The 13621-nt window shown below is 38.4% G+C and overlaps 1 protein-coding gene across 1 annotated transcript in view; it reads right to left on the bottom strand.

Moving 5' to 3' along the window:
- The window catches only part of ERP44 (endoplasmic reticulum protein 44), a 46321-nt gene that overhangs the window by 20227 nt on the left and 12473 nt on the right, over nt 1-13621 (bottom strand). The window contains exons 2-4 of the mRNA XM_052704153.1: nt 5637-5709; nt 4022-4061; nt 571-686 (exon numbers count right to left, since the gene is read on the bottom strand). Of these exons, the coding sequence (XP_052560113.1) occupies nt 571-686; nt 4022-4061; nt 5637-5709 (229 nt within the window). The remainder of the gene's footprint in view (nt 1-570; nt 687-4021; nt 4062-5636; nt 5710-13621) is intronic.

The following is a 13621-nucleotide window of genomic DNA, read 5'->3' as shown; positions in this document are numbered from 1 at the left end:
CACAATAATCTCAGTGCTACCCATCTGTTTGTCAGTAGGTAACAGATGTTCCTTACATTTTACTTATCATGAGATTAACAAGAAACATTTGGGATTAAAATGATAATAAAATAAGTATGTTTTTCATGTATTTAGGGGAACATACCAAAATAAACAAATATTTCTTCATGTATACAAACAGAAGGAGAACAGCTCTGAAACTACCAAGTATGCAAAAAGCAGCTTGCAGTTCACTACAACTCTTAGAGAAAACAGCTGAGCAAAACATGTGCATCACTCCTTTTTCTTGGCTGTTTTGCACCAGTGCTTCTTGATCCCTGGCCACTTTGCTTTGTAATTACATTCCCTTTTTCTCCCAATAAACAAGAAAGGCTGAACTGATAAAAAGTGCACATCTATGGAGAAAAAGAAAATGCAACACTGGAAATTGCCCTGACAAATTTTGAAGAGGTTCTGTGACACATACCAGCAACAGCCTCTGGACTAAATGATGGAGCAGGTCCAACCACACCTTAAGACTGCTTTCTATTGGCAGGACACCAGAGAAAAACTAAGTTGCGATTTACTTACAATGCTGATCACAGTCCACTCTAGCAAACACTACTTGATTCTTATCTGGGTATTCTTCCTTAATTACATTAGAAGCCTCCTCAAAAATAGGATGCAACATTTGGCTGAAGCGGCACCTGTGGAAAAAAACGCAAGGTTACAATTTCAAAATATTAACTTTAAAAAATTTAATTGTAGATTAAGGAAATATTTGAATAATTCAGGCGGAAGAAGAAATATTCTAGAAGAATACAAAATTCAAGACGTGTTCCCATGCTTTATCAGTTTAAAAAACAACAGTAATCAACTAAGTCTTTAAGAAATATACTCTGATATTCAGAAAGTTTGCTCATCATTCTTTTCCTACCCAAATTATCCCTGGACAAGATCTAATAAAAGATTGGCACTGCTGACATTTGAGTATTCACCTATGATCACTTTCAAGAAATATCAGAGAAAGAACTATACAACTTCTGCTGTTAACCATGTAAGTAATGCTCATTATTTTATTGCTCAAATTTGGTGGAAGTTACATCTGATTTAAACAGACTGCTGTTAGATTACTATGACAAAAGATTTTCATGGGATGCTTGTAGCCATGCCAGATTTTGATGAAAATCTTCTACTTCTGTGCATGAAAAAGGCTGTAGATGTTCATAAATGAGGCCCCAGACATTTTGATGGTTTTGAGGAGGTTAAGGTCAAACCAGTGCACCAGTCCATCATTAACATATCAGTAAAAGAACTTCATCTGTTCTTCCAAACACACAGCAGATCTTTAACTTGAAGTCAAAACAGCACTAAGGAAGTCATCAGGACAAGACCTCAAGGAACACCTCAAAGCAGATCTGCAATAAAGCAGCTTGCTCTGAAGGCTGGCGCGTGGTAGCAAACATTCCAACTACAGAGGAAGGTTTTCCTCTCAAAATACAAGCAGGGCTGAAGCTCATCTCCCAAGACAGACCTGACTCTAGCCACAGCAACTGTACACCATGTTTATTTAGCATGTATATGTTACATATGGCTTCTTTGTCCCTCATTTTCCTCCACCATTACAACAGTACATCCACACTTGTCCTCGTTCAATTCACATTATATCGTAGGCTGACAGTACACAACATTAGGAGTCTAATCCTGAATGTCTCTATATAACAATCCTAATTAAGGCTCTCATATTTTAAATTTACAGCCCAGTATAATGGGAATCAACTTGTAAGCTTAGACAACTACAACAGCAGGGACTGCAGCAGGGGCTGTGTTAACAGAGACCTAAACCAGGACTTTCGTTGTATTTCTCTACCAAGTTTTAAAATACTATCTTCCCTACATCACAGGAAGCATCAGAACACTCATTTTTAACCTGCTGTAGATTGCCTTCAGCAAATAGAAAAAACACCCTTTCAATGGCAACAAATGCTACACTTCAGTGTATTAGAACTACTCTCAAAAATTCTACTGATTTCACTGTTCCTCATGTCAATAGAATTTGAAGGGGTGCAAACAAACTGAAAACAAAAATTGTCTATAAAATTACAGAGACATATGCAAAGGTTACTACACAAATTAAATTTGGTATAATATCTATCATTAAGCAAAGATTAAATGAAAACTTCTTCACCGAAATGTCCATTTTATAAGAAAAAGCAAGTATTATTTTTTTCAAAATCACTTTCAAAATCAATTTAAATGAGCTGTTAGTAGAATGAATGATCAATAAAGGCAAACTGTAACTTTATCTTACATTTGTGCAACTTGCTATTTCTAGACCATACAGACCTACACATACATGGAATGTGAAAGAGGTGAAAAGAATCAGAACTTTAATCCGCTCGATGACCTTTGATTCTGACAGTCAACATTTTGTGCTCACAAAGCAGAACAGCAAGTGGAATATTTAAAGTACAATATTACCTTGGTTTATATATTTGTTTAAGTTATAAAGCTATATACACTCAAATTCAATTTAAACAAGGAACAGAGAAAGTGATTTATTTCTCTGACCTCGTTTTCAATATGAATTTGCATATTAAATTTTATTTCCCTCGAATACTTTACTCATTTGCTTATTGTTAAAAGGTTCTTTTAGAAATACTAATGCTTGAACAAAACATTTAACGTTACTTTTAACACTATCAAAAAATGAAGTATGGGCACTTAAATTCATTCTAACAATGATCTTATAGGCAAGTTAAAAATCAAACAGTTCCCACTAAGTTTGTCTTTCACAGTGACTGACCTCACATTCTTCCCTTTTCTACTTGCTCAAGTTTCACAGAATCGCAGGGGTCAGAAGAGACCTTAAGAGATCATCAATTCCAGCCCCCCACTGTAGCAAGTTCCCTACAAAAGGCCACACAGGTATGGGTCCAGATAGGTCTTGAATATCTCTGGAATGAGATTACAGGCCCTTTATCATCTCTGTGGTTCTCTCCTGGATTCCTTCTAGGAAATCCCTACCATTTTTGAACTGAGGAGCCCACAGCTGGACACAGTAGTCTAAATGTAGCCTTACCATGGCAGAGCACAGGAGGAGGATCACCTCCCTCAACCTGCTGGCCACATTGCTTTTAATGCACCTCAGGATACCACTGGCCTTCTTGGCCACAAGTGCACACTGCTAGTGTGGCCAACCTGCAGTTCACCAGGACCCCCAGGTCCTCTCTGCAGAGCTGCTCCCCAGCAGGTAATCCCCTAACCTGTACTGATGCACGCAGTTATTCCTCCCCAGGTGCAGGACTCCACTCTTGCTCTTGTTAAACTTAACCAGGTTTATCTCTGCCCAATAATCCAGCCTGTCCAGGTGCCAATGAATGGCAGCACAGCCTTCCCATGTGTGAGCCACTCCCCCAGCTCTGTATCATCAGCAAACTTGCTGAGGGTGGGCTCTATCTGTTCATCCAAGTCACTGATGGAGATATTGAACAAGAACAGACCACCCTCAATTCCCTAGTTTTCCACCTGGAAGGCTTTCCATTAGAGATCAATTTGACTTCTTCGAATGTAATGTCATGCTTTTTGTTTACCAGTACACACGTAGGGGATCAACAGGGAGGAAAGTTAAAAATAAAAAAGGAATATTTTGAAGAAACTTATGCTAAAAATCAAAAACTTTAATGAAACCTGTCTTGCTACGAGTTAAAAAAAAAAACACAAAAACAAACAAACAAAAAAACCAGCAGCAATAAACCAAGTTATTCCTTACTACCACAGAACCTTTTATTCTCTGACAAAGGTCCTGAATGAAATGACAACAGAAGAAGGGGAAATAATCAAGACAAACACGTGTGCACACACACACACACACACACACACACACTACAAGACAAATAAAAACTAGTAGGAAAGATCTAGTTTGAAAGCAACGTAGCAGTGTATCTTTAATTAGAATATAATTGCTAAAAATAACAGTTTTCTAAAGGAACAAGTTTAAACATAGCAGAAAGAAAAAAAAACCAAAACTTTTATAACTTACCAATCAGCATAAAAATTAACTAAAGCAACATCTGCATTGTCTGGGAAGGCAAGAAGAAAAGAACCCAATGTCACATTGTGAGGCAAAGTTCTCGGCATTTTAATCTAAGATTACAAAAAATATGCATAAAAAATATAAAAGCTAGAATTTCTAGATTGCTGAGCTCACAGTCTGCTGGAAAAATACTAGGATAAATCTTAGCTGAAATATAATCTATAGCAAGTGGGAATGTGATGAAAGAGGCCTATAGTCAAGCATTTTCTGGATATATTACACATTAAATATGACAATTCTTAAAGCATAAGAAACAAAATAAGTAACATACCAGACAAAATTCTGAATTTACAATGAAGATACTGAAATCCAGAAGCTGTACTCCAGTATCCCTCTTAAACATTACATATTTGCAAGTGCTCAAATAGTTAGAAAGCTGAAGTGTTAGCTGTTCAGGTTAGAAGAATGACAACATGTGGGCTGACTGTGCAACTTGCTCCACATCTGTCTTATTTGTTAAGATACTGGATACAAGGGCAAAATGCAGCAGAGAAACCTTCAAATTCCCCCTCCAACGAGCTAAGGAAAACACTTGAAAAAAATGCAATACTACAGTGATAAGGCAGCAAAATAATGCTCCATTCAATATTTTAAAGTAAAAAAGATTTCAAAATCTGAAAGACACATGCACTTAAAACCTCCTGCTTAGCAATAAACTGTGACCTCTGCACAACAGAATAACCATGCTGTAAACTGATTTTTATTAGTAGTAATGGACTAGATATTGAAGAAAAATTGTAACAAATATTTGAATCATATGGCAGCAATCACATAGCTCATAGAATGGTTCTACATTTTTCAGCATACGAAAAGGTATTTACAGTTTTTGTCTAGTCATACATTTACTACACAAAGCAATCCTGCAGTCGAAGGCAAATTGAAACCAAATAGCTCCTTTGAACACTTCTCATTAAAAAGGATATTTTTATGAATGTACTTGCAACAACACAGGGTTTTTCTTGTTCCCCCTCTCTCCCTTATCCCCCTCCACAAACACAATTAGATACCAACAAATGGCCAAATGGCATCCTTTTCAGACAAGATACATCTGTTTACTTTAAGGCACTTTAAGTATTTTAAATACTAATTTGTGTCTCTTTTCTATGAGCCATTAGAAATCAAGACAACATTTAGCCATTAGAAATCAAGACAACATTTAACCTGAGAAAAAGAACAGCTGAACAAGCAAGGCATTTAATATGACCCACTACCATGCGTTTCAGTTGCTGCTATTTTTTGGGAGCTCTTAAAACACTCTTCTGACAGGCTTTGGCTATTTATAATTGAAAGTTCTCATCTGCAAACAAGACACTTGGTATTTTTCTTAGACACTTCAAATTGTCATTTGAATTATACTGAAGTAATCTGTTAAGCAATACATTAAGTTAGCTGTCTGCACTAAAACCACTATGCAGATTACAATTCATATTCTCAGAGCGAGGGTGTACATATTCATGTAATAACATTGCAAGATTCTCACAGAAAAGTGACTGTATACAAAGTAGTCTGTACACTGTGCAAAGCAAAAAAAAAAAAAAAAAAGAAGATTCAAAGTACTCACTTAAAATGTCATCTATATTTCCGCTATCTAGACTTGTTATTTCACTTCTTGTTGGATTAAAAAGCCAAGACACCTACAAGAGAAACCAAACCAGTCAGGTATGTAGATATTTCAACAGCAAAGCAGTAACATTTCAAAAGCTAGAGAGGAACAAACAGTGAAGTAACTACAAATCAATCCAAGCACACCAGATGATAGCATTTGTCACAAATGCAAAAAAGAACATTGTTTACAGATACAACATTCTTGCATTCTTGCACAGTTAAAACAAAACTGGTCATCTCTTCATATAAGGCTTTATGTTGGTAGAAATTTATGTTGGCAGAAATATTACTGATGATATTTTTACCTTTTAGAAAAACTTCTGTTCTTAAATGTGTTCTGAAGAGAGAAACAAAACCAGCATTTTAGACACTCACCAACCCTGCACATTCCTAAAGAGTGTAGGCCCATCCATTTCACCCAGTGACAAATAATTTCTGATGCTACTTACAGGACTTGTCTGGCTAAAAGGTGTCACAATAGGTAATACTTGCAAACACATCCATTTTTATTGCTTTTTAAGAAAATACAAGGTTGCAGTTAGTTTAATTAGATAGCTCTAATATCTACATGTAAACATATCTCCAGCATCTCATCACTGCCTCTGTATCAGCACATAATTGGCACAAACTTAGCAGACCTGGTAAGAACTGAAGAAACCACATCAGCTGTATCATTCAATCTCAAAGCAACACATTGCTCTTAATGCACCTACCCTAACAGCACAGTTTTATGAAAGGGCATGCTCTCACAATTCACTGCAATAAGCATAGTTCTTTTACCTCAAAATGCAAGGGAGGAAAGTACTAATGTGTGAATTGTAATATGCTTGTACTTTGGAAGAGGTAACTGTACAAGTCTCCGATCACAAAACAAACTCTTGATCTGGGATGCTGACATTTCCTACCCAAGCAAGCCAGTCAGAAAGTCAGCCCCTCTTAACTAGGGCCAAAGCATGGACTAAATGCTCTACTGAGACAGCTTTCAACCTATTTTCTCCAAAGAGCCTACAATCTTTCAGTTGAAAGGGATGACAGGAAAGGGAAAGGAAGGTTTTCAGTAAAGAACTGACAGAAATGCACACAGGTCAAGAGGTCATGCAGAAAACAGAAAATCAAACCAACACAGAATATTCTGAAGGGGCCCACAAGCATCATCATGTCCAACTCCCGGCTCCACACAGCACTACCCAACCCATTCAAACTCTACATCTGAGAGCAGTGTCCAAATGCTCCTAGAACTTTGGCACTTGAGGCCATGCTCGCTGCCCTCTGGTGAAGTCTTTTCCTAATCAGCAATCCAACCAGAGCAGGTTACCAGAGAGCAGAGCGAGCTCAGCACTGCCCCTCTGCTCCCCTCATGAGGAGCCATGGGCCGCCATGAGGCCTCCCTCAGTGTCCTCAAGGCCTTAGGTGTAGTTCTTGTAGCTGCAAAGAAACTCTGCTTCTGACCACAGAGGCCTGAGGGCTGCTTTTACTAAAGACATTGGGACAGGGGGAATAAAGTAAAGCTAACAACAGTATTCAAATCCCAGTGTGTGGAGAAGCTGGAGCACCATAATAAGAGGATCTCAGCATTTCCAGATGAGCCTGAGACCTCTCCTAAAGCAATGCCATGGCAGTGGCTGACCACCTAAGAGTGTGATAGATTGAGGAAACGACTACAAGCAGTGAGCCCCCAGGGCATGCTTGTCTTTGACACCCTTTGCACTTCATCAAGAGACTAATTCAATGCCAAACATCAAGTCTTTCAGCATTTGTCACAAATGCATATCATATATCGACTTCCCAAAAACATTAAACATAGTGGATGTCTGCTTCCATTACAATCAGTTTTAAAAATGATGGGAATCTTTTGCAGTGAGATGCTGTCAATAAGTCTGAAACTATCAATGGAAGCAGCACATAGGTGAGGTTTCCAGCAATGATTTTCAATTCCTTTGGATTTGTGCATCACTAAACACTTCTTGGTGAAGACACTGGTCTCCTTGTATTTCCCATATAGAGACTGCTGGGTAGTACAGAGTCTGTCATACACTAAAGGTTGACAGCTCAACAGCTGCTGTAAAGCAGAACGTCCATCACTGCTTTTCACTTGCTATCTAGACATTATTGTACAAATCTAAGATTCTGGAGGACCTTGCACAGCCCTCCTGTGGCACCTGAAGTCTACCAGAAGCAAAAGTCCAACTGCTGGCTTCTAGATGATGGTATAGAATAAAAAATTATGGTTGAATTCACAGAGGAAAGTACCAGCAGAAGGACACTGTCTGCCATAAAGAATCTGAGTAAGCAAACTGTGGGATGCACAGGTTGTGGCAGCTCAGTATGGGGGAAGCACCTTTGAAAAGCTTTGTAGCTTACTGCAGTCTAATCAGCTAGAAGAGAAAACTCTGCCTTCAGTCCTTGCAGAGGAGATAGCCACCATCAGTACAGGCACCTCGCTATCACCCCTGGCTTGTGAGAAGCATAACAAAAAACCTGTGCTTTGCTTTGTGGAGGTGCAGATAGGAGTACTTACATTTTTGGCAATTGGTCAGTTAAGCCTGAGTGAGTTAGCATACTTTCTTTTTTTTTGGTACACGTTACAATGCATTAGATGTGTGTGTAACTGAAGCAGTAGTAATGATAAAACAATAGTCCAGCTGTTATTGTTAATGTAACAAATAGTATTACTCAAAATTCCTTTTACCGGCTGGCATCTGATCCAACCACAAGTGACTGCAAAATCATTAATGTACATTCCAGGGCTTCAGCTGCCCTGCAAGTTCTCAGAATCCTCTGGCTGTATGTTTGAAGATCACAGGGCTACCCCACCTGTACTGCTTACAATCTCCACCAATGCTTGTTTGCTAAGAAAGACCACACAACCCTCTAGAAACTTCAAATGTCGTATTTTCTTAACATAACCCAACCAGTTAGATATCAATTTCTTAAACTACGTGGCTTTTTCTAACACAAATTTACAGCAGCAGCAGCATTAAACCCATCTAATTGGTTGAACTAAGCATAAATTAAACATAACATAGATAAGCACACCATTTGCAGTCAGGAAACTGGTTGTGTTATTCAGCAGATGTACTTTAATGGATTAGGAACTGTAGTTTAATTTGTAGACTGCTACAATATGCCTCAACTTGCAATGTAAATATTGAACAGCAATATCAAACCGTATGACTTCCTAGCAAATAAAATCCCCTACTATGCTACATACAGAAAAAGTACATTAAAACTAACACTTCTTTACAGAACAAATAAGGTTTCTGGATACTTTATTAACACTTATTTGCAGTAAATCTGGCGCAAGCTACAGGTACTGAAAAACAAATACCCCAGATGTCTTCATATACTGAAAGTAAGAACGAAGTTAAGCTGTAGATCCCACTGCCCCTCCAAATTAAACAGCAGTGGAAAACTACTGAGATTGAAAACTTATTTCCCCAAAAGCTACATAAATCTCCAGGTAACCGAAGTATTTTTCCTACTAGAAAGGTTCCATTTTGTCAAAATATATTCATAATCAAATTCTTAAACATTTTATGCTGACTAAAAAATTGTGGTGTCAAAACTTTCACACTAAGTATACAGAGTCAATGGAAAAAAGCTTTCTTTCAAGAAGTGTCTATAAATATGCAAGCCTCACTCCAGCTCAAGCTTTCATCAACCTATAATGCCTGTAAGGAAGAAAGCACGCCCTTTTGACCCAGTAATCTTGCTGTCCCCAGAGATTCAAGAGAGTTTATGGTATTGCTAGTATTAATATTTAACATGAAGGAATACAGATTCTAATTCAAACTGTCAAGAAGCTATGCTGTTTTGAGAATATCTTCTGACCTTTGATGAGGTCTGTGAATGATAACCCAGGGGCACAAAAGAAAATATTTTTTGAGGAAATGTTTTCTGAACATCAGCTGCACACATTATAAGACAAGCCTTGAACTTACGTTCTGAAAAATACAGTGGCTAACAAAAAAGCCTTTTTTTTAAATTATGATTTTAACTTTAAGTGCAAATTTAGTATTCCATTGGCCTACATCAGACAGACAGACAAGTAACCAATTGCGGTTGTAACTGAGAAAAGAAATAACCCAACCAACTGCACAAGACCACTACAAACTCACTGGAGAAATATAACACTGCAAAATGGTAACTGGTGATATAAGTAGCCAGTAGAAAACAATTCAGGCAGCTGCCCCTGTATCAGACAATTAACTACATTTTGATATGATTGTGCACATTGCTGGAGTGAGATTGTACATGTTTTCAAATGCTAGAGCCACTAAAATCCAAAAAGAGAACTAAACAGTTGTGAAAGTCCGCCAAAAAATAAAGATACAGTAGAATATTAAAATTCTAAATAAGAGTGAAATTGCACAAGTTAGATGAACATTGGCTTATAATTTAACAAAATACAGACTAAAAGAAAGCAAGCACGGAAACCATTTATGAACGCATTGCTAAAAAAAGTCAGGAGCCAAACAACACATTCAGAAAGATAAAACGTAGTTGATACAGGGGGAAAGGAAGAAGAGATGACACACGTGTACACATATTCCTCTTGACATCAGAAACTGTTGAATGTTGTCTGAATAGATGATCAGCTCAGTTTCCTGGAGATTTCTGAAGATAAAGCTGTGGATATTTTTCATTGGGGAAGCTCAGTGAGTACAGAAGTACTACTACTGCTGCTGCCCTAGTTTCTTCTAAGGAAATCTTGAATATTATGCAGTAACACGGCAGAGATTTCTTTTGCATTTGTCCTTCAAACCAGGTACTGCACTGTAAGAACCAGTGAGGGACACAGGTGGAGATTCAGAAATCACAACAAAACTCACTTTAGGTTGGAGCAACTAGTGCTAGGAGCCAGTATGTACCTGTTTCTGAGAATCAACTGCACATTGGTTGACATTTATTTGTATTTTTCCAACAGACCACCTCAAAGCACTGCCGAACAGTGATAGTACCCTCTACTGAGGGATGAGACTACCCAAGTTGCCTTATACAGAACAAAATGTCTGGAAAAAAACCCATCCCATTCTCTTTGACACACTTCCCAAACGCAAACCTCTGACTTCAAATACCAAATCTCACATCCTTTTTACAAAAAGGAAACAAAAAAGAACCCAATCTAAATGGCTCTCCTGTTGACAGGTCAGCTGTTCGGTCTCCACCACATACACCCAATTAACAAAGCCCACTGGTTATTCAGGGGGTTTAGGTCAAGCTTTTAACATTTTACTCTTAGCAATTAGCACTGTTGGTTCTTCAGTCACTGACTGGATTGAAGAGACTGACCTATGGATTTAGTGGCATTTCCTTCCTGAGATCATTTCATTTAAAGAAGAGTCTTAACAGTTTAACTGTGCACAAACCTTAATACTACTTCAAGAAAAAAAAAAGAAAGAAAGAAAGAAAGAAAACAAAGTAGTAATTCTGTTGTGGTTTTGATTAATGGATTTTTTTTTTTTTTTTCAAATATTTTATTTCACAGTATGAAACAGAGGTCCCCACTTCCAGAGCAAACCCTGTTCTTGGAGCATTATAATTTCTAATTAGCAGTACACCTGCAAGGCAGTCAGGAAGCCCAGCCTTCATTTCCACTTGCTAAACTCCCTACTTATCCTTTTCTCCTGCTGTGAAACCCTAAAGGCACACAACTGAACAGTCTCTCTCCTCTACCCAAAGCCCTTTTATGCTTGGCAGCCATCTCTGTGCCACCTGTGATCCACGCTGACATACTGAAGTTACTACCTGAAGTCCCAGCCCCACAGGACTTTGTGGCTGACTTTCAGTCCCCAAGTACATCTTCCTTATGCATGCTGCTGATCGTTTGCTGCTCCAAGATCTGCATTAAACTCAGAGCCAAAAGGAAGCAGACGAGTTTACAGCCTGCTGCAGGATGCTGCAAATTGAAAGGAATCCCAGGAGAAAGCAGCGCTGAAGCTGACAGGCATCGTGAGAGCCCCTGAAGTTGGGCTTCAGAGCCATCAATCACGAACATCTCACTGGTAGCGTTCCCACAGGCCCCATAATGAACCACAGAGCCCAGAGCTGAGAGAGGCAACAGTAAATATAGAATGCTGAGGAAGATCAGGAGAAAGAGACCGTAACCCCCGCCTTCTGTCACAGCATTTCAGTTCTTGTCATCACCATATTCCAGGGCATGTGGGAACATGGCTGCAATTTAGACTGACTGAATGCTGCCATCCCTTATTCTGTTACCAAACTAGATTTTTATTAGTAACATAGTATCACAGAATTATAAATTGGCCTGGGTTGAAAAGGACCATAACGATCATGGAGTTTCAACCCCCCTGCTATGCGCAGGGTCTCCAACCACCAGACCAGGCTGCCCAGAGCCACATCCAGCCTGGCCTGGAATGCCTCCAGGGATGGGGCATCCACAGCCTCCTGGGGCAACCTGTTCCAGTGCGTCACCACCCTCTGTGTGAAAAAACATAACACAGGCTACTGTTATTATAAAACAACATGACATACCACATCAGTACAAAATGCTCAGTAATGATGGCTTTAGCCTTCATGTAAGTTAGAACAATTTTTAAATTGGTACCAAACAGTTCTTTTCCTACTATTGTCTTTCAACAGCCATATTAAAACTCAATCAGGGAAATTTAAAGGACTTAAAAGAACCTACTGAAAACAGATTTAGGGATTGCAACTATTAGATTTTCTCTGTTCCCATGGGAAGCTAACTAACTTGAAATAAAGATTACACATACAAACACACAGACACAACAAGTAAACCTCCTTGTCTAAATCATTATAAAATGGAATGGTCTGCCAAGGCTAAACAGTACCATAAAAACTGCACAAAGCTAGGTGGAAAGAGTGCTATATACTGAGAGGCAATGCAATTTCACATTTTTCTCCACGTGTCACCTACTTTTACAAGTGTCTCAGAGGAATTCTTGCTGTAGGTGCATTTATCATCAGTATAACCTCTCACAGAAGAAAAAGTTGGAAGCAAAAAGCATTCATGGTCTGTAACTGTACTTTGCAATTCTAAATGATATTGATCCTATGCTCCAGGAGAGGAAAAACCCCTCACCATTAACAGTTCCTACAACTGACCTTAACTGACATGCAGAAATAGTGTAGGATTGTCTTGTGAATTTTATGCCTCGGTACAATTCGCAATGGCTTGTTACCATAGCACTGAAGGCCCCCTGAAAAAATGGGCAAATTTACCTCTCAACAGCTCGTACATTATTAAAATCACAAAATGTTCATTCAAGAAGCCCACTGCAGAGAAGAAAATTAAACCTCAGTAACAAAATACGCGATTCAAGGTATCGCATTCTTCTTCATAAAGCTCTGAACAGCAGACCCATATACATCTCAACACCATTTTAAAGCTCAAGACTCCAGGCACATATCTTAAGGATCACTGGCTTTCAGAGAAATGCTCAAATCAAAGCTCAAAAATGACATGAGGCGTGTTTAAAGAAATGTCACAGAGATAAAATGTGTCGGTGGTTTTCAGTTCAACTCTATTATAATTTTCAGTTATTTCCTTTCTTGGCTCAGAGGAAAAAAAAAAAAAAGTGCAGTCTCCAGTCAGGACCACTACACACTGGTTTTCCTTGTAGATCTATGGACTACATACATTTCAAACAGAAGATGTAAATGTGTGTCTAAACAACTGCACCAACTCACAAAGAATAAATGTTTAAAGCAGTCCAGTTCCGCAGAAGCATGAACGTTCCTTAAAGCTTCTTCCATAGCTTTGAAGCCATGAATTCAGCACCTGAGAAAACTAACTGAAAACTGACTTTTAGATATTTTATTTACCACACTTTTCATTCTTACAAAAGAAACTATGAAAAATCATGTAACTTGCACAGACTTGTAATAAACAAATAAACAAAAGAGGGGCAAAACCTCATATTCAGCTAAAGCTTCCATGATTTGACACAGTTATTG

This window comes from Tympanuchus pallidicinctus, unplaced genomic scaffold, assembly GCF_026119805.1.
Source record: "Tympanuchus pallidicinctus isolate F22 unplaced genomic scaffold, pur_lepc_1.0 scaffold5, whole genome shotgun sequence".
NCBI classification, from domain to species: domain Eukaryota; kingdom Metazoa; phylum Chordata; class Aves; order Galliformes; family Phasianidae; genus Tympanuchus; species Tympanuchus pallidicinctus.
This window is presented reverse-complemented; position numbering and strand designations above follow the sequence as displayed.